We start from the raw sequence: 22,440 nt of genomic DNA, 5'->3' as shown, positions 1-22,440 counted from the left end.
GACCAGGCCCGCATGACTTTATGTCGGGAGCCAAGGCAAACACCAGCATTTTGTGTTCCCTTTGAGTTGAGCGAAACAAAAGAATCAAAACAAAGCTACGTTTTTCATGAGACTCTTCAGGACACGATGTGTTATTTTCCTCCCATTCTTTTCTCCCATCCGTGGCTTTTGCCGAAACCCCCGCCCCCTGCCTTCCATCTGATCCCCTGCACGTGCTAAATCATTCTTAGTTTTACAGACATGAAAGGGCCCCTTCTCAAAACGGCACTTCAAAGTGCACAAACAACATCAATTTTCACGTTTTTTTGTTTTTATTTTTCTTCCAAAGAATCAGTGACAAGCGGTGGCTCTCGGCCAAACCGTAAGCAGTCCCCCCCTCCTCCCCATTTTGCACGTCAGCGTTATTCAAACCCCCTGTTTGCGTCGAGCGAGGACGCGCTATCGGCGCGTCCGCCCCTCGTTCTGATATCGTTTTTTTTCCCGCTGTTCTCGGTCGTGCCACCCGCCCCGCCTCGCCAACGCGGCTCGCAAACAGGGCGCCGGCTTGCGCGCCGTTCCGCCTGGCGCGCGTAATTGATTGGTGGCGCCACGCGCGCTGTTGCCGGCCCGTGCGCCCGGGCGGCGCTCACGGCCGCGCGCGTGCGCTCGCGACACCGAATGCAATTATCGCCGCGGGAACGCAAACGGATGGGAAACACATGGGGCCACGGCCACTGCCTTTGCAGCGCAGGCATTCCTTGCTGATGAGCCGAGTCCCATTGGTCGATCGACTTCCTTCCTTTAGCGAGTCCTATTGTTGAGCTCGGAGGTTCCGCCCCCCCATCGCTTGCTCTCGTGCCCCAGGATGAAAATCCTGGCGAGTCGAGTCGCTGGGTTTAGGCGTGGCCACCTGTCAGTGAAAGGTAACATTTCTATGCACCTATGGCACGTTGGATATTTTTTGTTTATTTTCTTGTCGGTGCGTTGTTGGCAAAGTCAAAAGTCTCGGGGACCCGAGTGGTGTGAGCAATCCCCCATGAGAAGAGAAGGTTTCACCCTGGCGCCATCTCACCTGTTCGATTCGATTTACGCATTGCACGACATTTGTTAGTTAGAACTTCTGTGGAGCTGGAGGCAGCGCCATGTGACACACGTTGGTGAGAGACGCCAACATTCGTGTCACACGAGACGGCGCCGTCGCTCACTCGCACCACACTTGACGTCCGCCGACAGCTGCCCCAGTCGCCGCCGCCGCCACTGCCGCCCGTCGGTGTTTGTGTTGGTTTAGGGCGAGGAATCTTTTGTTTCTCGTAAACTGCGCGTAAAACGGTGCCGCTCTGCCGCCCCGCTAGAAGCGGGGGAGAGCGGCGTGGGGGAGGAGACCGCAGTTTAGTGTCGAACGCCTCCGCTCCGCCATAAATCACCAAACCTGGCTCTTGCCGCCGTCGTCGCCGCGCCGTTCCGCGACGCAGCAGCGAACGTCCACGTGGTGCTCGTGGGGCACCTCCGGCCGCGATCGTCCCGCTCCGACGCAGCCGCGCCTACGGCGGACGCGCAAACAAAACACGAGAATCGCACCGCAGCCTGGGCCCGTGAACTTTGTAGAGCCGGCTAGGGAATTATTTTGGGGGTTGTTGGGTTGTAGGGGGGTGGGTTATGGGGTCTGCATGCGTGCCACCCCCCGCCCTCCCCGTGCTCGTGCCCCCCCTCCTGTCTCCCTGCAGGGGGTGGGAGCCGGGCCCCCACAGGAGGTCAGATTGACGCCATCTGCCACAGGAGGCCTGGACTGTGGGGGGCAGGGGGCGGGGGGAATGAGGAGGGGGAGGAGTTCATGGGGATCTCCTCCGTGGTGGGGGTGGAGGACTCATTCTGTTCACATGAGCTTGGCGCTTGGCCTTTGATGATGGCCCTGGGTTTGTTTTTGTTTGTTTTCTTGGCTTCTGTCCTCACAAAGAGAAACGCGTTTTTTTATTCTTGAGCGTTTTTTGCTCTCTCTTCGACGACGCGCGTTTCGAGGAAGAATTCTTTCTGGAATGAAATCATCGTGTGTACGCGCGCATGCTTGCGCGAATTCCCATCCCGCGCTTGTTTCAGCGTGCGTGAAGTAAATAAATTACAGCTGTGGAAAAATGCATCCTCAGTTTTACAATTTCCACCAGCTGAGTAGCAACGCTAATGCAAAACTAATTTGAGCAAATTTCCTGGGTTTTGCTCACGAGGCTACACAATCCGTAACCTCATTAGGCTGTTGTGAGGTTCTCTTAAGCTGTGCATGTGTTTGGCCAGTGTGTTTCAACAGCCTGTAAGCTAATCGTGACATCTTTGTGTGTGTCTGTGTAAATGACACGGTGAGCGGTAGCAGAGTGGTTACCATACCTCGCTATGAAGTTCGATACCCGCTCGTAACCAATAACAGTGGTGAATATTTCAGTTTTTCTCAGTTTCATTTATTTGGTATAGCCCTGTGAGCCATTCGGCTCTTGAATCGGGTGCAACCGCAACAAAAAAAACAAAAACATGAACAAGAAAACATCTTAAAGTGACTATGCGCAAACAGAAAAATCCAGGAAAAAAGCACCGTACAACAACGCTGTGCATAAATCCCAGTGGGATGCAAGTCAAACAACAACAACAACAACCACAAGACAACTCAGATTAAAGCCAGCATTCTAACTCCGTACTACAACAAACAAACATGGCCAAACCAAATAACTTTTCGAAATCACCAAAAAAAAGCCATAAGCAATGTCAATTTAACCGGTCCTGGGTCTCCCCTCGAGCGAGTACCTGGTTGCTGTGTGTGAACATCATCATCACTGGGGAGACGAAGGCAGCCAGGCGTGGTGCTGGCCACCCACCTCCCTCGTGTGTCGTGCTAGCCTTCACAGGTGCTCGCTAACAGCGCTTGCCCCGACAGTCTGTTAAAGGCTCCGCGGGAAATCTTTGTCTTTGTGCGTGTTATTTGCCCTTGGCGTGATGCTGGATACCCCAACACTTAATTTGTCGTGCCAGTCTGAATGGCTGCTCACTAACAGCGCTTTCCCTTACTATCTGTAGAGCATCAGCACCAAGTATGCTGTCAAACACCTGCCTCTGTTCCAGGCTCAAGACTTTCCCTTCCTGTGCCCATGACCGATTGCTGCTCTGAAAAATAAAAATGCCTATACAGTGTCTTCAGATGCAGTCGCATTTGAATGCTAAAGAAATGGAAATAGAATATCCAGTCGTGGTTTTTGCTTAATGCAAGCTTTTGGGCCTGGATTAAGCTTACCGCCCATAACCGGTGACCGCCACTAACCGCCCGCTAACTCCAGCGCTGTTGTCGTCGTTGTCCAGGTGGACAGCGACACGATCTGGAACGAGGCCCACTCGGCCATGGCGGCGCGGCTCGCCGTGGGCTCTGTCCTCGAGGTTGCCTTCAAGGTGGCCACCGGGGAGCTCAAGGTGAGGCCGGCGGCGGCGGCGCCCACCGGGAGGCAGCGCAGGGCAGTGGCGGCGAGGCCTGGCAGCCCGGGCCGTGACGGCCATAGACGGGTGGAGTGAGCTAACGTGGCTCAGCCACCCCAGCACCTGGCCCCGCACCCCACCCCCCTCGTGCATTGTTCTGGCCTTAATAGGTGCTCGCTAACGGCACTTGCCCCAACCGTCCCTAATGATAAATGGAGGATTATTGTCCGCCTGTGAATGCGCGCATGTGTAGTTACGCGCGAGTGTGCCCGCGTGTGCGTCTTGTCGTTGCCAGAATGGCTTTGCTGTGGTGCGGCCTCCAGGACACCACGCGGAGGAGTCTCTCGCCATGTGAGTGCTGCTCGGTGGCGTTCATCTATTAGCGCTCGGGCATGTGAGTGGGTGACGGCCTCCACTCGTAACCAAGCGAGAGCTCAATTGAGACTCGACAGTTCTGTTTGCAAAGGGAGACCTGGTATAGCTGCAGAGCGCCACGGCACGATTGTGGGGTCGAGTGCTTGTTTGTGATGCCGCCCGGCTGGGTGGGCGATGGTAAATGTGCAACTACAATTTGTCGAGTCTTGCGATCACGCCGTCAGACCGTGCATGTGCGCATTGAGGATTTATTCAAATGACGTGTAAATTATAAACATTTGCGTCCACGAACTAGATGGATTGTTGCGTCACAAGACTTGACTGCAAGAGATGGCAATGGTATGCGGAGACCTTCATTCGTCAGTGGATGTCAACGTTATCAAGGACAAGATTGAAACAAGCCTATTGTTAACATTACTCCAATTGTTGTTCCGCCACTGCTTCTGCTGCCGCAGTTGTTGATCACATGGCATCGTGTCCCCCCGCACTCCCCCCGCACTCCCCCCCACCCTCCTCTGGCCTTGATCGATTGTCCGCAGGGGCTTCTGCATCTTCAACTCCGTGGCGGTCACTGCACGGATGCTTCAGCAGCGCCTGCACCTGAGCCGCATCCTCATCGTGGACTGGGTGAGCATTGCCCATCACCCCCCACCATAGTCACTCCCGTCGCTCATTCCCTATGCCCCCCTGTCCCCTACCGCTCTCGCCCTGACGTACGGTGCTCATCTCCCTTGGTCGCCCCGTTCCTCACAATGGCCGTTGAGTTGTTGGGATCCAGGGGAGAAGGCAGGGAGAACATGGACTGGCATCCGATGCTTGTGAAAGTGTCATTCCTGGGGCCCTCGCAGCTATAAATGACCATGATTCGAAAGGCACGAACATTGTCCACATTGGCACATTGAGGAGACGTCGCATGTGTGAAATGTTACGCGCAGGTGTAAAGTGCTTGTAATGGCAGGCACCAGTGTTCACGTGTTAATTAAAGTGCCTGAAATAGAAATATAAACATCAGTGGAAAAGTGTCTTAAACCATAAATATGAATAACAGTGCCTTAGAAGGCAGACATCAATAGGAAAATACCTTAAATAAAATTCTGAAATAGTCGAGGGCCTTAAAAGGCAAGCACCAATGGCAAAGTGCCTTAAACATAAACATAAATAGCGAAGTGCCTTAAACAGCAGCCACCAATGGTGAAGTGCCTCATAAAGACAGATGCACACTGCAGTTCCTCCTCACAAGGGCAGGCGCTGAGGCCTAGGCGGAGTTGAGGCAAGAGATTGGTGCGGCGGTTTGACGGAAGGGACGGCATTTGATCTGTTTGCAAAGCCTAAGCCCCGGCAGGAGGCCGGAGATTTCAGAACCGCCGACCCCTCGCCCCCCGTGGGGCCCCCGGCCGTGCACAAACAGCCCCGGGGCCCCCGCGGCGCTCGCTGGGAAAATGGCCGGGCCTTCACTAGGCCCTGGCCGCACCCTGCCATCGTCATTAACTTAAATAAACACCGAGGCTTCCCCGCTTCGTGTGAAGGAGCGTTTTTGTCTCTGGGGCTGATGAGCCCCCTTACTCGCTCGTGCGGCTTTGAGGGTCCTTTGACCCCCCCCCCCCCTGCAGCCTCTGCCGGAAGCGAGGTGTTTTCCAGTGATGCCAACTCGGCGATTTATCGGCAAATCCAGTGGCTTTTTGGTTTGCCCTGGGTGAAGGCATCTTGTCTTAACGACAAGTGACGTATCGAGTGGTTGTCCTGGACAAGGGGCATTATTAGGTTATAGTAGCAATTCCAGGTGTGAATTAAGGATTCTGTATCACTAATAAAAAAAAAATCATACATTAGGCTGCTGTATCACTTTACTATGCGTAACACTTGGTAAATTACCGACTGATATCTTTAGTATGTATCTTGAGCGTCTTTCGCACCGTACGTAGCCATCCGTGCTAATCGGAGGTGCGGCGGAAGGACTAACAAACTAATCGCAACAACAAGGAGTTGTAAAGAAATTAGTTTTCAATTTAGATGTAAAAGTGCATAGCTCCAGAGGCTTTAAGAAGGTCTATCTGGTGACATTTTGAGGTTCGTTTGGTAACTTTCCACTTTAAAGAGTTGGCAACGCTGGGTGGGGTGTGAGGCTCCGCCTGGAGATTCAGGTCGCTGGGCACGCTATGGCCCGGGTAGCGGTGGATCGTCCTCGTGCGGCTGATGGGGGTGGTGGACACCTTTTTGGTGGACTCACCCACACCCACCGATCCACCACAGACGGCACTGAACACCGCGCCCTCGTGGTGCAAATGAGCAAGTGCAGTGACTCACCGTTCTCCGTTAAGCCGCTATCACGTTCTCGCTGCGCTAATTCTGTGGTGTGGCTTGCATTGCATGTCTGAAAGCAGTTTCATCCTGTGCATACGTAACGCTGAGTATTTGTATGAATATCCAGCAAACTAATTACTGGTATTGCCTGTACTCCTTTTTAAGTGTTGGTATTCCATGAATAGTGTTTACTCTGGGCCAAAGCCTGACGGTAAATGTGTTTGTGCATTTTCTTGTGTGTCTCTGTTCTCACATGTGCGTTTGCATGTGCGTGTGTTTGTGTGCTGAGCAGTAGTGCAGTAGTTTTCACACTGCACTATAAACGCGGTCATTTGAGTTTATTTCATGGTTAACTTCAAAGACATTTGGTATCTGAACCAGTCCTGGGCCTCCCTTAGGTAGAGCAAGCGATAAATGAGTAGCGGGTGCGGTGTGTATACATCAGCACTGGGGAGATAAAGGTGGCCAAGCATGTTGTTCATCGTGTGTTCATCACCGATGTGTGCTTGTGCGTCTTTTTGCTTATTTCTATGTTCTTGCATTTGTATGTGTCTGTTATTGTGTTTAAGCATATGTTTGTGTTTTAGTGTCCATGCGGATGTTTGTCGCGTGTGCGTGCCGTCCGTGTATTCGAGCAGATCCGCGCGTGTTCGTGTGCATGTACGTTCACGTGCCGCGTCTGTTCGAGTGCGTGCGTCTGTGTTTTTATTTGCGCGTTGCGTGCGTGTTGGTGTGTTCCTGTGCACGTCACGGTTTCATTCCCACGTGTTCACGCGTGTGCGTGCGTGCGTGTGCGCTTGCTTCAGGACGTGCACCACGGCAACGGCACCCAGCAGGCGTTCTACAGCGACCCCGGCGTCCTCTATGTCTCGCTGCACCGCTACGACAACGGGAACTTCTTCCCGGGCAGCGGGGCTCCCGAGGAGGTGAGGCTGCTTGCATGCGTACAGGACCGCGTGCGTGTGGGATTGCGCGTGTGGGATTGCGCGCGTGGGATTGCGCGCGTGCGGGACCGCGTGCGTGTGGGATCCCACGGGTGCCCCCAACTCGCCGAGGCCTTACTCGTCTTCGCAGAAGTCAGAGGTGCGCCATGGTGGCAAGATGTCAACTACCTCGCCCGGTATACCGGAGGTCGTGGGTTCCATCCTGACCTGGACTCCTGCTGTATATTTGGGGTTTACATGTCTCTCTCCCCGTGGTCGCGCAGATTTTGTATCCGGGTCCTCCGGTTTTTCCCTCCACATTTAGAAGCGTGCGTTTAGAGTACTGGCTGCTATACATGTTCCACGTGATAAGCCCTTTGTGGCCAGGTCGTTTCTGAAAAAGAGCTACATAGCTCAGTGGGCCTTACCTGGTAAAATAAAATTTGTTTAGTGAAGAATTTTTCTCAATAGTTCTTTGTTGTGTCTCATCTCCCCGCACTGCGGTCTGGGAGCCCTGTCCCCCCACCTCCCGTGGCACTGCGTGGAGGGTCTCGGTTGGTGGCAGCGGACGCTCACAGGAAGCCAGACCTATGCTCTCCTGTCATTGCCGCTGTTCCCTGGCAGCCTATGATTACAGCGTTTCTGTGCACTCGTTATGCGCCGTGTTCAGAATCCCGTGTTCAGTGTGTGTTCTGTGAGATGCGAGATGTCTCCTCATGTACACCGTTATTCTTGTGGGCCCATAGCATTTGGCTTATTCTGCAGTTGGAGTTTAATTTGTCTTTGTTACTATTTATACAACAACAACTGACATTCGCCACTATGTGGTGGTGATGTCACCATGGCGCTTGTGCCAGGCTATGTGCACTTTAAGGCCACGTTAGGTGTCAAACACCTGTTGGCAGGTAATGGGACAGACCCAGGTGCCATGGGTTGACTGACTGATATGACTACTTGTATACGTACACTCACACGCATATCAGAAAATGTTATTTTGGTGACTATGATAATCATGATGACAATGGTGTCTACAATAATTATGATGATGGTCATGATGATGGCAATGACGATAATGACCCTGATGATAATGACAATAAGATGGTGGTGGTGATGATAATGATCATGATGGTGCCTGTGACGACGATGACAGGTGGGCACAGGGCCTGGCGTGGGCTTCACGGTGAACGTGGCGTGGACGGGAGGGGTGGACCCACCCATGGGCGACGCCGAGTACCTCGCCGCGTTCAGGTAACGGCGTCCGCCATCAACCGGCAGCCCTCGCTGTCGTCGCGCTGCCGTCGCTCGCCGGCACGTGTAATGGTGACTGGCCGCTGGCTCTGTCGACGCGGTCCCCCCCCCCCTTTCCGGTAGTTTAAACGCCGAAATGTCAGCCAGTCCACATGCCTTGCCTGAGCAGAGGCCCCCGGCTCACCGGCCGCGAGATGAAAGCGATGGCTAGTGGTGGGGGCGGGGGGCGGTAGCAGTGGGGGGGTGGGGGGGGTTAAGGTCGCCGATTTGGGGCGGGCTGGTGGGACTGCCTGCTCGTCCCTGGTTGGCTGGGCTGGCCTGGGATGGTCTAGCGCTGCGTTGAGCTGGGCTGAAGCGAGGAGGGGAGAGCTTCGAGCTGGATGTACTTGACGCTAATTCAGACCATACGGCTCGGTTTGTTTTCCGTCCAGCCTGGCAGCACGCGGACTGTTTCCAATTTAGCCGTAATCTGCCCGTGCCGCCGGTTTAGCCCGGGGCCTTGCACGCCGCGTTTCATGTGTGAGGACTTTGCCGCTCCTCACCCCCAACCCCCCCCCCCGTCCCTGCCTCCCTCCCTCCCCCCACCACCACACACCCAACAACCCTCCCCTCCCACAACCTCTCCTGCCGCCTGTCCATTTTAACCCCCTCCCACTGCGAGTTCCCCTGCTGAGAGTGCACACTAATAGGTCACGTCTGCAACAACTGGCCGCGTACGGTTACCGCCGTTATTGCCGTCCCGTAAGCCGGTGCGGTGATTGTGGCAAGGGTCCTGAAATTGATTTTGCGTTGAAACGAAGTTGAGTAAAAAAGAAAAGTACAGGGGAGTTGTCCGAGATTGCGATCCAACCAGGTATAGGTTTCTGGGAGCGAGGTTGCTCGTGCTCGCAGCAATTTCCATCCGAGACGCGCAGAAGTCTGCATTGCTCGCTCGTAATCATTTTCAGCTTAATCGCAGAAGTCAGAATTTGAGCGTCAGCCCGAGCGAGCTGCAGCCCTGCCATGCGTCAACGGAGATTAGGGCAAAAACTCTCCTTTTTTTTTGCTGCTCCCCAAATACAGTATTACAGAAAAGAATATTAACACCGCACAAAGCCAATTTATCAATTTAACGGATTTGACAACTCATTTTGACAACTCACAATCACGCCTCGCCCACCTACGGCGTTGGAGTGCGGCGCACGCGCTTATGAATCTCACGGCGTAATGGCAAACAGCTGCCCCGGCGCGGCACCGAGCCATCGGCGGCTTTGGCAACGAGCGCCGCGCTCTGCTGCTCTGATGCCGGCCCCGCCGTTTGAACCAAGATGAATAAAAAGGGGGTCCCGAGTGTCCGCCCTCCGTCTCTGCCGATCACCGACAGTTTACGTGATGGTGCTCAAAATGCTCGCGCCGAAATTGAAGGGCCGTGTGCTTTTTATTTGGGCACATTTTTGCGTCGTTGCCTTTTATCTCCGCGTGGCGGGACGGTTGAGCGTCTGCAGCGATCCCGGCAGCCGCGGCAGTGGCCGTGCACGCGAGCAGCTGCGCGCACGCCGCTCTGCGGTACACGCACGCTGTGCTGTGCGTGCTGTGCGCGTGTGCGCGCACTTGAGCGAGTGCACACGTCGGATAAGTGCGCCGTGCATGCGATGAGCGGTGCATTGCACTGCGTGCCGCATTGGTGGTGTGCGTATTGTGTTTGTGCGTATCAGGTGATCGCGCTGCGCATGTTCCGTGTCACGGTGCACTGTGCCACCGCTGCGAGTGTTTTGGAGCCGTCGCTCCGGTTTTACGTCTCGCCGCGATTTATTCTCCAGCTGTAAAACGTCACTGCGGAGAGAACCGATTCGGACGTTTGTAGGGACCTGGGGGGGCAGTCAACCCAGGGCTGGGTCTGTCCACGCTCACCTTCCTCTTGATCTGGGTCGGGCAGGCCCTGGGTCCCAGGAGGGGGTGGCGTGAGCAGGAAGGGCGGACAGCAATGCTGGTGGTGCGTATAAAGAAGACATTCATGGCTCGGCCGTCAGCATTTGTTAGCGGTTAGCGAGATTCTTTTAAACAAACGCCGGCACCTTGTCACTTGCGAGCGCGTGATTTTCGCCGGACGTCACGGTGCCCGCGGGATTTCCTGTGTTGAACGCCGCACAGTAACCGCGTGGAGGTTGGATGTGGGCGCAGTCGCGTGGTCGGCAACTCGGCTGATGAAATGACGAGGGTTGTCAATCTCGGAGGGCGTGTGAATGATGTGAAATAATAAATAAAGTGAGCAAATAAGGGAGGAGTTTCGAGGGCAGTTTAACTTATTTATTCTCGTCAGTTCGTGTGTATTGTGTGTACTGATTGTGAGCAGTGTATTTGTATAGTAATTACTTCCTTCCTTTGTGATTCGCTGGTAATTATCTCAAACACCGCTTTCTTTCCGACTCCTCAATATGCACTGCGTGGGAGGCGAGGAAATAAAAATAATAAACGATGCCGATTGTCCACCTCCTGACCCCCGACCCCGGTCCCCGCAGGACGGTGGTGATGCCGATCGCGGGGGAGTTTGCGCCGGAGCTGGTGCTCGTGTCGGCCGGGTTCGATGCCGTCGAGGGTCACCCGCCGCAGCTCGGCGGCTACAGCGTCTCCGCTAAGTGTGCGTTCTGCACGCCGCCACTGCCACCTTACTCCTTGCCCCCCCCCCCCCCACAGCTCTCGTCCGTCACTCCCACCGTACAACCCCCGGGCCGAACTCGCCCGGCGCCTCCTTGCCCCCGTGTCCCCGCGACCTCTTGACGGCGCCAGCGGGAGAAATGCGAACGCCGGCCGCGGTGAACTCTGAACCCTGGGAGGCCCCTGTGGTGGCACCGTTCGCTCCATGCTGGAGCTCGGGGTACATTCCCCCATGGCTACCCCCGACGAGTGGCGACGCTACGCCATGGTTGGTCACTCGAGGGGGGCGATGTTCATACTGGGGCTGAGGTCGGGATTTGGCTGAGGTCAAGGTCAGAGCCAAGGTCAGGTTTGGGGGTTGTTGGGTCAGCGCCAGCGCGCTCGTTGCTGGCCGCAGTGGCATCGCCGGCACCGGCTCCCTGTGTCTCCTTTGCGTGTCTCTTTTTCTCCAGCCCCACAGCCGATTCTTCTCCTCTCTCACACCGTGCCAAAGAAAAAATGGAAAAGCTATTAGCTGTGAAATTATTTGCGCGACGTTTCTAAGCTTCATTTGTTATATTTACGCACTGCAAAATTGCCTGGCCTTTGCCCGCTGTTTATGTCCCCCAAGTTGAATGGTTTTCACATCAAAACGCTGTCTGCTTTATAAAGCAAATTGTTTAAAAACGGTTCTGTGTTTACTTGGGAGCGGGATGGATCCCACGCACATTTGCACCTTCCCACCGCCCACTGCCAAGGCCCGTGCACGGGCGCCACGCTCACATCCGGACACAATCGCTGGCAACATCATTACTCCAGCCCGGCCGCACGCCGCAGCCTTGGTTCTCTCTCTCTTTCTGTACGTTTGTGTGCACGTGTGTCTCACTCCGCCCCTCTGTCGTACTCTGCCTCCGTGCCTCTCATCCAGTTTGAGATGGGTCGCCCGTTCGCGACTGTAAATACCTCGCTGCACTTGAGCATTGGAGGTTAGCGTTTGGATTATTGTTACGGCAATTAGTTTTACATTGGGCTTAGGTATCGTTCATCATGTGAGTTTTTTCAATCGGCCACTCCCAAAACTCCTTATTCAACGCAGACGTCGCTTGAGCGGACGTTGAGCAGAGCTCTCTCGCCGCGTCAAGCTTGCGGCGAGCAGCGCCACATTTCTCAGCTCGATTTTTTTGCAGATTTTTTGTTAGTTATTTTTTTCCCCAAATCGCCGGCAAAAACCCAGATGGTCAAGGCCACCCGCGATCCCCCACTAGGGGCCCGAGGCCTGGCCCTGCCCCAACCGACAGCGTCGAAAGTGACCAGAGGGGCCCGATGGCCGAGCGTGCGGGGCGAGGTGGTTTGTACCTCCCTGCCGTGCACGCCCGGGCGGCCCCGTGGGCGTCTATTTGAAAGGGAGGGGCGGGGTCATGAGGAGCCCGGGACTCGGGGAGAGAGGTCGGCGAGGAGAAGGAGATGGGAGAGGTGGCGGGGGTGCTGACGGAGAGACATCTGTTAACCGATTCCAACACTTACTTAACCTACCCCCCCCCAACCCTCCCAGCCTAGCTCCCTCCCGACTCGGTCTGTTTATCTCATCAGCGTACCGCAGCTGTGCTGTGCGATGAGTGGGTGCGTTAGGGGGGGGGAGGGTGCCGTCCGCCCGCCCGCCCGCCCGCCCGTCCGCACGGATGGGGATGAGTGCGTTGCGTGGGGGGACGAGGAGTCTGGAGTGCCGCTCCAACACACCCGGCCCAGCCTCCGTGCCGCACGCCCCTCGTGGTGCGGGCGATGACGACTCTCGCAATCAGCAGCAGACGGCGGGGAGGCCGCGAGTGGTTTTCCTTGCGGTGGTGAGAGCGCCGCTGGGAAATGCTGCGTCACACTTTCTGCTGCCGCTGCTGCTACCGCGTGATCCTGGGGGGGGCTGCGGTTGGGAACGGCGCGACCTGCAGACCGCCGTTGACGAGGGCGCCGTGACGCACGTGTCACGTTGCCATAACGTGGACGTTGTGAGCAGCGTCATCAGGTTCACCGTCATCTCAAGTACAGTGTGGATACTGACGTTGCTGTTGCTGCTGCTGGACATCTGTGAAAAATGGCATCGCTCTTTGGATTCCTCCAGTGTAAATAAATATTCTGATTCTGCTGCTTCTATCATGCTGCTCATGCTGCTGATGACCATCATGTTCTTACTGCAGATGGTGAAGAATATTCCTTCGATGCTGCTGAATTCAACTTTGGTTACATCTGCCTTCCACCCTATGGGCGCATTATATTTTCTTTCCCATGTTGCTGGTGATAATTATCTAGATTCTGCTGCTTATGAGGATGGTGAAGACGACGACGATGCTGCTGATAGTGATGTTTACCTTCTGTTTGGTCTGCCTTTTGAGCCGCCGGGCAGGCCCTTGTGAGTTGGTCCTTGCCAGGGTGACGTTCACATCCTGCCCCGTGCGCGTCTGCCAAAGTCGGCGCACGCGATGCCGTCGTGACGGCCGTGCTTTTGTTGGACCGCTCGGCGCGGCGGTGACCTCGCCGCAAAACGCGGCTTTCAACTGCACGTGCCGTGCAGGGGCGGCACCGTGACCAGCATGCTCTGTTTAGGGAGCGTGGGTGTGCGTGTGTGCTGGGAGAGGGTGTGTTTGTGCGTGTTTGTAGTACAGCAAGTTAGCGCTGTGCTGCGCTACAAACCCGGACGGCCCGAGTTTGATTCCCGCACATGGCCAACACCAATGATGATTATTTGAACCGGTCCTCGGCCTCCCCTAAATCAGTACCTGAGGCAATGTGTAAACATCGCCACTGGGGAGACAAAGGCGGCCGTGCATGGCGCTGGCCTCCCACTCCCTCGTGTGCTGTGCTGGCCTTCATAGGTGCTCGCAAACAGCACTAGCCCCAACGGTCTGTTGAAGGCGATACGGGGAATCGTTGTCTTTGTGTTCGTTGGGATAATGTGTATATGTGTCCTGGCAGATTGTGTGCGTATGTGCATGCAGGATGTGTGTGTGTGCTGTGTGCCGGGAGGGTATATGTGTGTGTGCACGTTGAGAGTGATTGTGTGTGCTTGTGTTCTGGGAGATTGCGGGTGTGTGTGCTGGGATACTGTGTGTGTGTGCTGGGATATATACTGTGTGTGTGTGCTGGGATACTGTGTGTGTGTGTGCTGGGATACTGTGTGTGTGTGTGCTGGGATACTGTGTGTGTGTGTGCTGGGATACTGTGTGTGTGTGTGCTGGGATACTGTGTGTGTGTGTGCTGGGATACTGTGTGTGTGTGCTTCTGTGAGTGTGCAGGCCCTTTTCTTGCACCTGGCTGTGGGACTGCTCCCAATCAATGCTTAATCATGAGCCGAGTCTCGTCCCGACGCATATTTCCCTGACCACAGCACATGTGTTGCGTTTTCATGCTCTTGCTTGTATTCCAGTTTGCACGTGTAGTCGCGCGTGTGTGTGCGCGCGGGCATCCACGTGCGTGTCCGTGTGTGTGTGCAACCCAAACAAGCGTGCACGTGCCTCTGCGGCGTGGCGCGGTTGCTGGAGAGAGCGGTGCGGTGGACCCGCCGGCCACTCGTACAAACACCGACCATGCCAGACGCTCCCTAACCACCAGGGCCCCAGCATTCCGTCCAGGCCAAAAGCACGCTATCCCATTTTGTTATGCATATGAGTGTGTGGATGCACATGGTTGTGTGTATGTGTTGTGTGCGTGTGTATGTATGCTTGTCCTGCGTGTGTGTGTGCGCACGTACGGGTTGACCCATAACCCCTTGGCCCGTCCTGTGACCTCCCTGCCATCGAGCCTTCAACAACTCACGTGACCCGAGCATGCTCCTAGCCTGTCGCAAGCGCCGCGGTGCTCCACTTAGCGGGTGACAAATGGTGGCGGCTGTTGCTGTCTGCGTACACGTGTGCGTGCGTCCTTTCATGTGTGTACCCGTGCGTGTGCTCGTGTGCGTGCGCCCGTACGTGCCCTCTCGCGCAGGCTTCGGGTACCTGACGCGGCAGCTCATGAGCCTGGCGGGCGGACGCGTTGTGCTCGCGCTCGAGGGTGGACACGACCTCACCGCCATCTGCGATGCCTCCGAGGCGTGCGTCACCGTGCTGCTGGGCAACCAGGTGATCGCCGTGACGCACGCTGCACGCCGGGGCATCGCTAAAGACGCCTCGGTCTGGCCGACTGCCTCTGTCGTGCCTTTTGGTGCGCCGTTTGTGTGTTTTGCGTGAGCGGCGACCGCTCGTGCCCCCCGTACGCTCGTTGGCACGTAGAATATAAACATTACCAAGCTGCAGCGTGTGGACAAAATTCGTTGGCGCGTGTCGTGACGGGGTACTGCGAGATCCGACCATCGTCCGTCCAGTGCTCGCCGAGCTGTATTGGCTTCCGGTTTCCAAACGAATCAATTACATGGTCGCACTCATTACACACAGAGTGCTTGCCACAAATGAACCCCACAATACCTTGCTGCTGATCTCGTCAAGGAGCATAACCCATCGCCACGCCAATGCTGGTCATCGTCACAGCGGCTTTTGGCTGGCCATCGAACAAAGACAGTCACCGCATCGAACGCTTTCAGATGCACTTCCGCGGCCATCTGGAACTCACTTCCAATATTAGGAAGCCACTGGAGCTATGCACTTTTACATCTAGATTGAAAACTCATTTCTTTAGAACAGATGTTTGTGTTTAATTTGTTGTCCTTCCCCCGCACCTCCGATTAGCACGGTCGGCTACGTTCAGTGTGAAAGACGCTCAACATATGTACGTACATAAATATGAAACGAATGAAAGCAAATTCCTCCAGGATGAATACAGATTATGATTCCGGAGTTTGGTCTAGCAGGGAGCCGTCGCTACACCTCAGCCCCGTGACCTCGACGAAGAAGCCGTCGCCAGTCCGCTGCCATTGGGCGCAGAGCATCGGGAGGGAGAGATGAATATGGATGAGCGCGAATGAGGGGAAACCGATCTACTCAGCCAAACTTACCCTCGGTGATCAACGGGCGGTGTGAAGGTGTTTGCTGCCAAATCGCTCGGCACATCCCTAAAAAAAGATTCTGATGAGTACCTGCCAGACGCTGTGCGTGCGCCATCGATTCTCGGGGGACAGACGCAACTTATTACCGCGGATGCTTCGTGTAATGGAGCACACAGGCCGGAGCGCCATCTCGATGTTCCGAGGGACCTTGTGCGCAGACGGTGAAATCTGGCCTCAACCCCAGTCCCGGCAGTTTTAACTCTTGGCACATTGTTGGAGGCCCCTGTAGAGGAAGTGGATCACACCCATTCTGCTTCGCTTGAGAGCGGCACTCAATATAAAAGCTGCAAGGAACACATCAAGAATGAAGAAAATCTACAAAGGCACCCAAAGAACGCTGGTTCTCAAGGACAAGAGGCTGTGGTTCATTACAATCATTATGATGGTGACTCTGACACCGTTGTGGAAATTCCACATTTTTTCTGGCCGGCAGTCCGTTTCTAATTTCATGACAGACCAAACAGTTCTCGTTGAAACCTTCTGCAGCCAGGCCACCAAGATTGTACGGCTTGCCAAAGATACATAAAGAAGATACACCTCTTCGTCCCATTGTCTCTACTATCAACTCCCCCACTTACAAACTGGCTCGTTTTTTGTCCGAAATCCTACGGCCTTTCACTGGAAAAACCACCTCTGCAGTACTAAACTCTACTGACCTGGTATCGACAATCAAGGGGATTGCCCTGTCCCCAGACGACCTGCTTGTCAGTTTTGATGTGGTTTCCTTGTTCACAAAGGTGCCTGTGCCTGACACCATCGCAATCATTGAAGACTTGGTTCATCAAGGACTAAATGCTGGGGTACCCCCCCTGGTGAGACACTGCTTAACCAATACATACTTCACCTGGAATGGAACCTTCTACAAGCAAATTGAGGGCACCCCAATGGGCTCCCCCCTATCTCCGGTTGTAGCCAACATCTTCATGGAGAAATTTGAGACGGACGCCATCCAGACTGCCACTCTACGCCCGACCTTATGGAAGAGGTACGTAGACGACACTTTTGTCATCTGGCCACATGGCCGGCCTGCTCTAGACCAATTTCTCGACCACATCAATTCCATACACCCAGCCATCAGATTCACCATGGAAGTCGAAAATGATGGCAAGCTACCCTTTTTGGATGTCCTAATCAAAAGGAGACCTGATGGTTCAATGAGCCACTCTGTCTACAGGAAAGCCACCCACACGGATGCTTATCTAAAACCGGATTCCCACCACCATCCATCCCAGAAGAATTCCCTCATCAAGACTCTATATCATAGAGCCCAATGCATCTCCGACCATGAACACATTTCCAGGGAACTCAAACACGTACGCCAAGCTCTTAAGGCTAATGGTTACTCCGACTACACAATCCGCAAAGCCATCACTCCAACCATCAAGAAAGATCCTGTTGAGGAGCCTTTCAAGACCATCACCTTACCCTACATTGCTGGGGTCACAAAAAAGATCTCCAAAATCCTGATTAAACACAAGATCCAGGTCCGATTCAACACAGTACATAAAATCCGTGATCTGGTACCATCTGTAAAAGATGTGATTCCAGACATACAGTACCCTGGCGTCTACAAACTAAGTTGCCTCTGTGGTAGCAGTTACATTGGGGAAACCAAACGACACGTCTCAGACCGCATTCGTGAACATAAAGCTGATCTAAAACACGGTAGGACAAACACCTCAGCCGTGGCAGACCACTGTTACAACTCAGTGGGCTCACATGACATTGACTTCTCCAAGACGGAGGTTCTCTGCAAGCCATCTGGCTATCATGAGAGATTCGTTCATGAGGCGATTCACATATACAAACACAGAGACAATTTTAACCGAGAAGATGGATTCAGGCTTAGCAATCATTGGAAGGACGTAATAAACCATTTCGATACACATTAGGGTGAGTTGAATAATACATAGTGTTATATTAAAATGTATAAAGTATAGGGTGGTTTACAGCAATACAGTATATAATTTAATGTTGGGATTATCTATGGCAGTATATAGTACTGTATATGCTAAGAGAATAAAGTTTAGATGGAAGTATATTATATACTTCTTACGACGTAGAATTGTAATTTATTATTGTTGTTAGTAACTCAGCTTATTGTAGAGTATAGTAAGTTTCAGTTTATATTGTAGTTTTCTATGTAGTTTTTACTTTGGTTTTCTACGTGGTTGTTTGGTAAATGCAGCTACATATCACTAACATTCCTTTCCTTTATTAACGCTGTTCCTTGCGCCCCCCCGTGGTGCTGTTGATCCTGCATAATGCATGGGCATAATGGGACTTTGAAACCCCTCCGCCCACCTCCTACGCATTGTCCATTGGTATGCTAAATTCCTCTTCATATGCACATTCTTTTGTTAAGGCGCTCCTCCTCGCAACACCTATATAAGCTCCTAGCTTGATAATGTTCTCATTCTTCGCCTGAGGACGGCTGCTTGCGTTGTGGCCGAAACGTCGTGAGAATTGTTTTATTATGTTTTATTTTTATTATTTTATTACTTCCCTTCTACGTGACTTTACCGAAAGAACCAAGAAGATTCATGACAAGTGTTGACTTCCCACAAAACCGGTACTCATGTTGCTGACTCTGAGGCATGATGATGACGTTGATGATGATAATGGATAATGTTGATGGTGACGTTGATGATGATGATTTATTATGATTGACGATTATGATGTCGGTGATGCTGCTGCTTTGGAGGCAATGTGCTGCACGGGCGGGGGGGGGGGGCGACACGACGTTAAAGACAGTGGAGGTGGCCACATCATGGAAGGCGGAGAGTGGTGTGCACGTTTTGTGCGGTCCGGCAATATTCTGACCGACCTGGCTTTATGACCATCTTACTCACTGTCTGGCTGTCTTGCTGGCAGACTGTCTGACTGCCCTATTGCCTCCTTCACAATTTTATTGACCCTCTGTCTGTATCACGGTCTTCCTGTCTCTGCCCATCCTTGTGTCTTCCTGATTATCCTCCTGGCCTTGTATCGTACCGACCAATTGACTATCTTACTCATAATCGAGGGGGGGTTTAGTTGGGTTAGAGCGCTTAAATATAAATGTTTCGTTAAACCGCCACCACCCGACACAGTCAATTAATTAGTAAGGTTCGTCACGTAAACAAAACGTGTCAATTAGTTACTAGTTCAGCACACCGGTGTGTTGGAGAGTAAACCCACAACATTTACAATTGGGTGAGTTTACTCTCCAACACACCGGTGTGCTGAACGAGTAACTAATTGGCATTTTTGTTTACGTCACACATCTTACTAATTGGCTGTCGGGTGGCGGCGGGTTTAACGACACAACATTTATATTTACACGACCTAACCCAAAATAATAAAAAAAACCTCTATCATGGATCTGACTGACTTGACTGCCTGTGTGTCGTCTGTCTGACTGATTGACGGAACGAAGCGGGTCTCCCCCACGTGCCGTTCGCGTGCTGTGTGGGGACCAGGCGGGCACCGGATTCCTCCGCCCGTTGCTCGAGGACTCTTTTTTTGTTAGCGGTAGCGGCGCACGTGGGACCGACTTTGGATTTTCCCAAAGCAGCGGTCGAAGCCGTGGTATTTTTGCGTGCTGCCGACCCCGCCAGGTACCACACGGCGTCCTCCGCGGCGCGCAATTCCAAACGACCGCACGTCCCATCACTCGCACGCGACGTGCCCCCGCCGCTGCACAGCTACCTCGCAGGTGGCGGCTCGCGACGTCGGAGGAGGATGAGGAGCGTGCCACAGCGTCGCCCTCGTGATTTAGAGGAGGCAGTGGGGGGGGGGGCGGCCGTCCAAGCCCCTGGCGCGCAACTTCAAAGTGACCACAAAAAACACTTGGGAACACTGCGAGGGTTAGAAACAAAGCTGGCCACGTGGCTGTGGAAAGAGGACAGATTTCTGGGGATGAGATGAAAACCGAAGTAAAGTCACGCTTCTTTGCCAGCAATCAAATTCGTTCCAAGGCTCCGCTCTGCCGAAATCAACCCTTCAAACTCGAAGCGTGGATATCGAGTGCTAACGATGGTGGGCATCTCGGCGCATCTGTTTGGATTGCTCTCCCGTGCAGTTTGCTTCACTCCGCTTGGAAAAGGCGGAATTCGGGGCAAGAATTTCAACGCTCGGGCTCTTTCGCGCCCGCCGTGAAATCGCGGGCGGGTTGAGCACTCGAAGAGAAGAAGGTGACGATTTCAATCAAATTCTTATGGAACTGGAGGCGTTCTAGTTTTAGACTTTTTCTCTAGGCGCAGTGATATATCGATGGCGTGTCGTGCGTTATCGCACTGTGCCTGAGATATAGCGCCAGTTCCCGTAATGTGTAGTGAGTCAACAACAAAAACGCACAACACAGGAGAAAGTGTTACGAAAGTATCTCACTCGAGCACCACGTGTCGTCAAGTGGGGGGGGTGGGGGGGCGGCATCGGTATCCACTTCCTGTTGGGGGGATTTTTCCCAAATTCTTCCCAAAAACACCCGGCCTGTCCGCGCTTGGGCTACACGGGTCTACGTGAAACGCGCGTGCGTGTCTCGCATGACGACAATCCTTTAACCCTTCCTTGCGAATCCTTCCCCGCCCCCCATCCCCCCCCCCACCCTGGTGCAGCTCGAGCCGCTGCCTGCCGATGTCCTTCAGTGCCGGCCAAACCAAAACGCGGTGGCGTCGCTCGAGAAGGTCATCCAGATCCAGGGTGAGGCCTGCACGTGCGTGCGCACTCCCGCCATAGGACGCTGCCCCGCCCCCCCCCCCCCGCACCCCCTGCACCCTCTCATCCCACCCACGCCCCAACACGCGCCACCCCGCGACGCGTACGTCATAAGGTCGCACTCATTACACGCCACAAATGAACTCCGATACCTCACTGATCTCGTCTAAGGAGCACAAACCATCACGCGAACTCCGGACATCCTCGCAGCAGCAGCAGCAGTGGGTTTTGGCTGACCATTGAACATAGACGGCTGTCACCGCATCGCGTGGCGCTTTCAGATGCGCTTCTGCACCCGTCTGGAACGCTCTCCCCTTCTGATATTAGGAAGCCACTGGAGCTATGCACTTTTACATCACCTAGATTGAAAACTCATTTCTTTAGAACTGCTTTTTGCGTTTAGTTTGTTGTCCTTCCCCCGAACCTTTGATTAGCGTGGTTGGCTACGTACGGAAGTTCAACATCTACATACGTACAGCCCACACGTATGCCCCACCCCTCCCCCGCCACTCCACCTCATACCACCCGCACCTGCCCTCTCGGAGTAGCCCCCCCACGCCCACCGCACCACAATCCAGACAGGCTGCACCAGCAGCGTTAGCAGCTGCGTTGAATTCTTACAGAACGCCCTCCCTGACCGGCGGTATATTTCTAACGCCCGTCGGGTTCGCGGGGCTGTGCCGTGTGTAGATGTTGGGGGAATTCCGTTGTCTCGTGACGTGCTCGTACACCGCCACCATCTGCGCTCCCCCGCCTCCACCAATGCCGCACTTGACCGGCGTAGTGAAGCATGGCAAAAATAGCCCCCTCCCCCCACAACTTACGCGGCTTACGGAGACACCCCCCCCCCCTGCCGCCCCATCAAGCAGTGGATCACTAAAATCACTAAAAGGGTTAACGACGCGTGCGTTCGTTCTGTCGTTGGACAGAACGATGATTCTGGTTGCCTGTGGCAGCGCCGCGGTGGCTGGTCCAGCGTCGATCACGCCACCTCGCTCTCTGCTCGCGTTGCCGATGTGTCTGTCGTGTTCCTGGCTATGCGCGAGCGCCTGACCTTGACCACGTGTGTTTTGTGTGCGTGGCGGTTTCCGGTTGCACGTGTGCGTCAGTTCACCATCGTAATCGTTGTGGTGTGTAAACATCGCCACGGGGGAAAACAAATGCGGCCGGGCGTTGTGCCGGCCACTCGCCCCCCCCCTCTTGTGTCATGGCGGCCTTCATAGGTGCTCCCTAATAGCGCTTCCCCCAAAAGTGAAGGCTATACGGGGGGTCTTTGTCTTCGTGTCCATACACGTGTATACAAAGACACATATACGTGCGTGGTATATGTACCGCACGTTCGTGCGTACCTATATGCGTGCGTGTGTAAGTACGCGTGTGTGAACGTGCGCGCCACGTGTGTGAACGTGCGCGCGTGCAGGGAAGCTGTGGCCGTGCGTGTGCCGCTACGCACGCTCGATGGCGCTGTCGCTCGTGGAGCTGCAGGGCCACGAGCGCGAGGAGGCCGACACCGTCACGGCGCTCGCCTCGCTCACCATGGCCGGCCGGCAGCACAGCGCCGACGAGGAGGGCAGGTGCGGGCAGCGCCGTCACGCCAACATCGCCGAGGTGGCGCGGGGGTCAGAGCGCCAAGATGGCCACCGCGGAGACGCTGGGTTCGAATCCAGGCCTCGGCCTTCCTTGATTAAAATTTAATCTTGAGTGTAGTGGAGTTGATGTTCTCAATCTCGTCGCCAATGACTGCACAATACAGCCTCAATAAAATTGCTTCTGATTTTATTTTGGCAAAATTCCAGCTCTTTGACGACGAAATGAATGTTTTGCCGCGTT

The 22,440-nt window shown here is 54.2% G+C and overlaps 1 protein-coding gene across 1 annotated transcript in view; it reads left to right on the top strand.

Moving 5' to 3' along the window:
• The window catches only part of LOC144721127 (histone deacetylase 4-like), a 128,114-nt gene that overhangs the window by 91,773 nt on the left and 13,901 nt on the right, over positions 1–22,440 (top strand). Inside the window, exons 18-26 of the mRNA XM_078598522.1 lie at positions 3,316–3,423; positions 3,722–3,777; positions 4,341–4,428; positions 6,909–7,028; positions 8,176–8,273; positions 10,772–10,890; positions 14,859–14,992; positions 20,511–20,595; positions 22,031–22,184. Coding sequence (XP_078454648.1) covers positions 3,316–3,423; positions 3,722–3,777; positions 4,341–4,428; positions 6,909–7,028; positions 8,176–8,273; positions 10,772–10,890; positions 14,859–14,992; positions 20,511–20,595; positions 22,031–22,184 — 962 coding nt within the window. The remainder of the gene's footprint in view (positions 1–3,315; positions 3,424–3,721; positions 3,778–4,340; positions 4,429–6,908; positions 7,029–8,175; positions 8,274–10,771; positions 10,891–14,858; positions 14,993–20,510; positions 20,596–22,030; positions 22,185–22,440) is intronic.

This window comes from Lampetra planeri, chromosome 10 (genome assembly GCF_965212315.1).
Source record: "Lampetra planeri chromosome 10, kcLamPlan1.2.h2, whole genome shotgun sequence".
Classification (NCBI taxonomy): domain Eukaryota; kingdom Metazoa; phylum Chordata; class Hyperoartia; order Petromyzontiformes; family Petromyzontidae; genus Lampetra; species Lampetra planeri.
The sequence above is the reverse complement of the archived record's forward strand: the minus strand, read 5'-3'. Positions and strand labels throughout refer to the sequence as shown.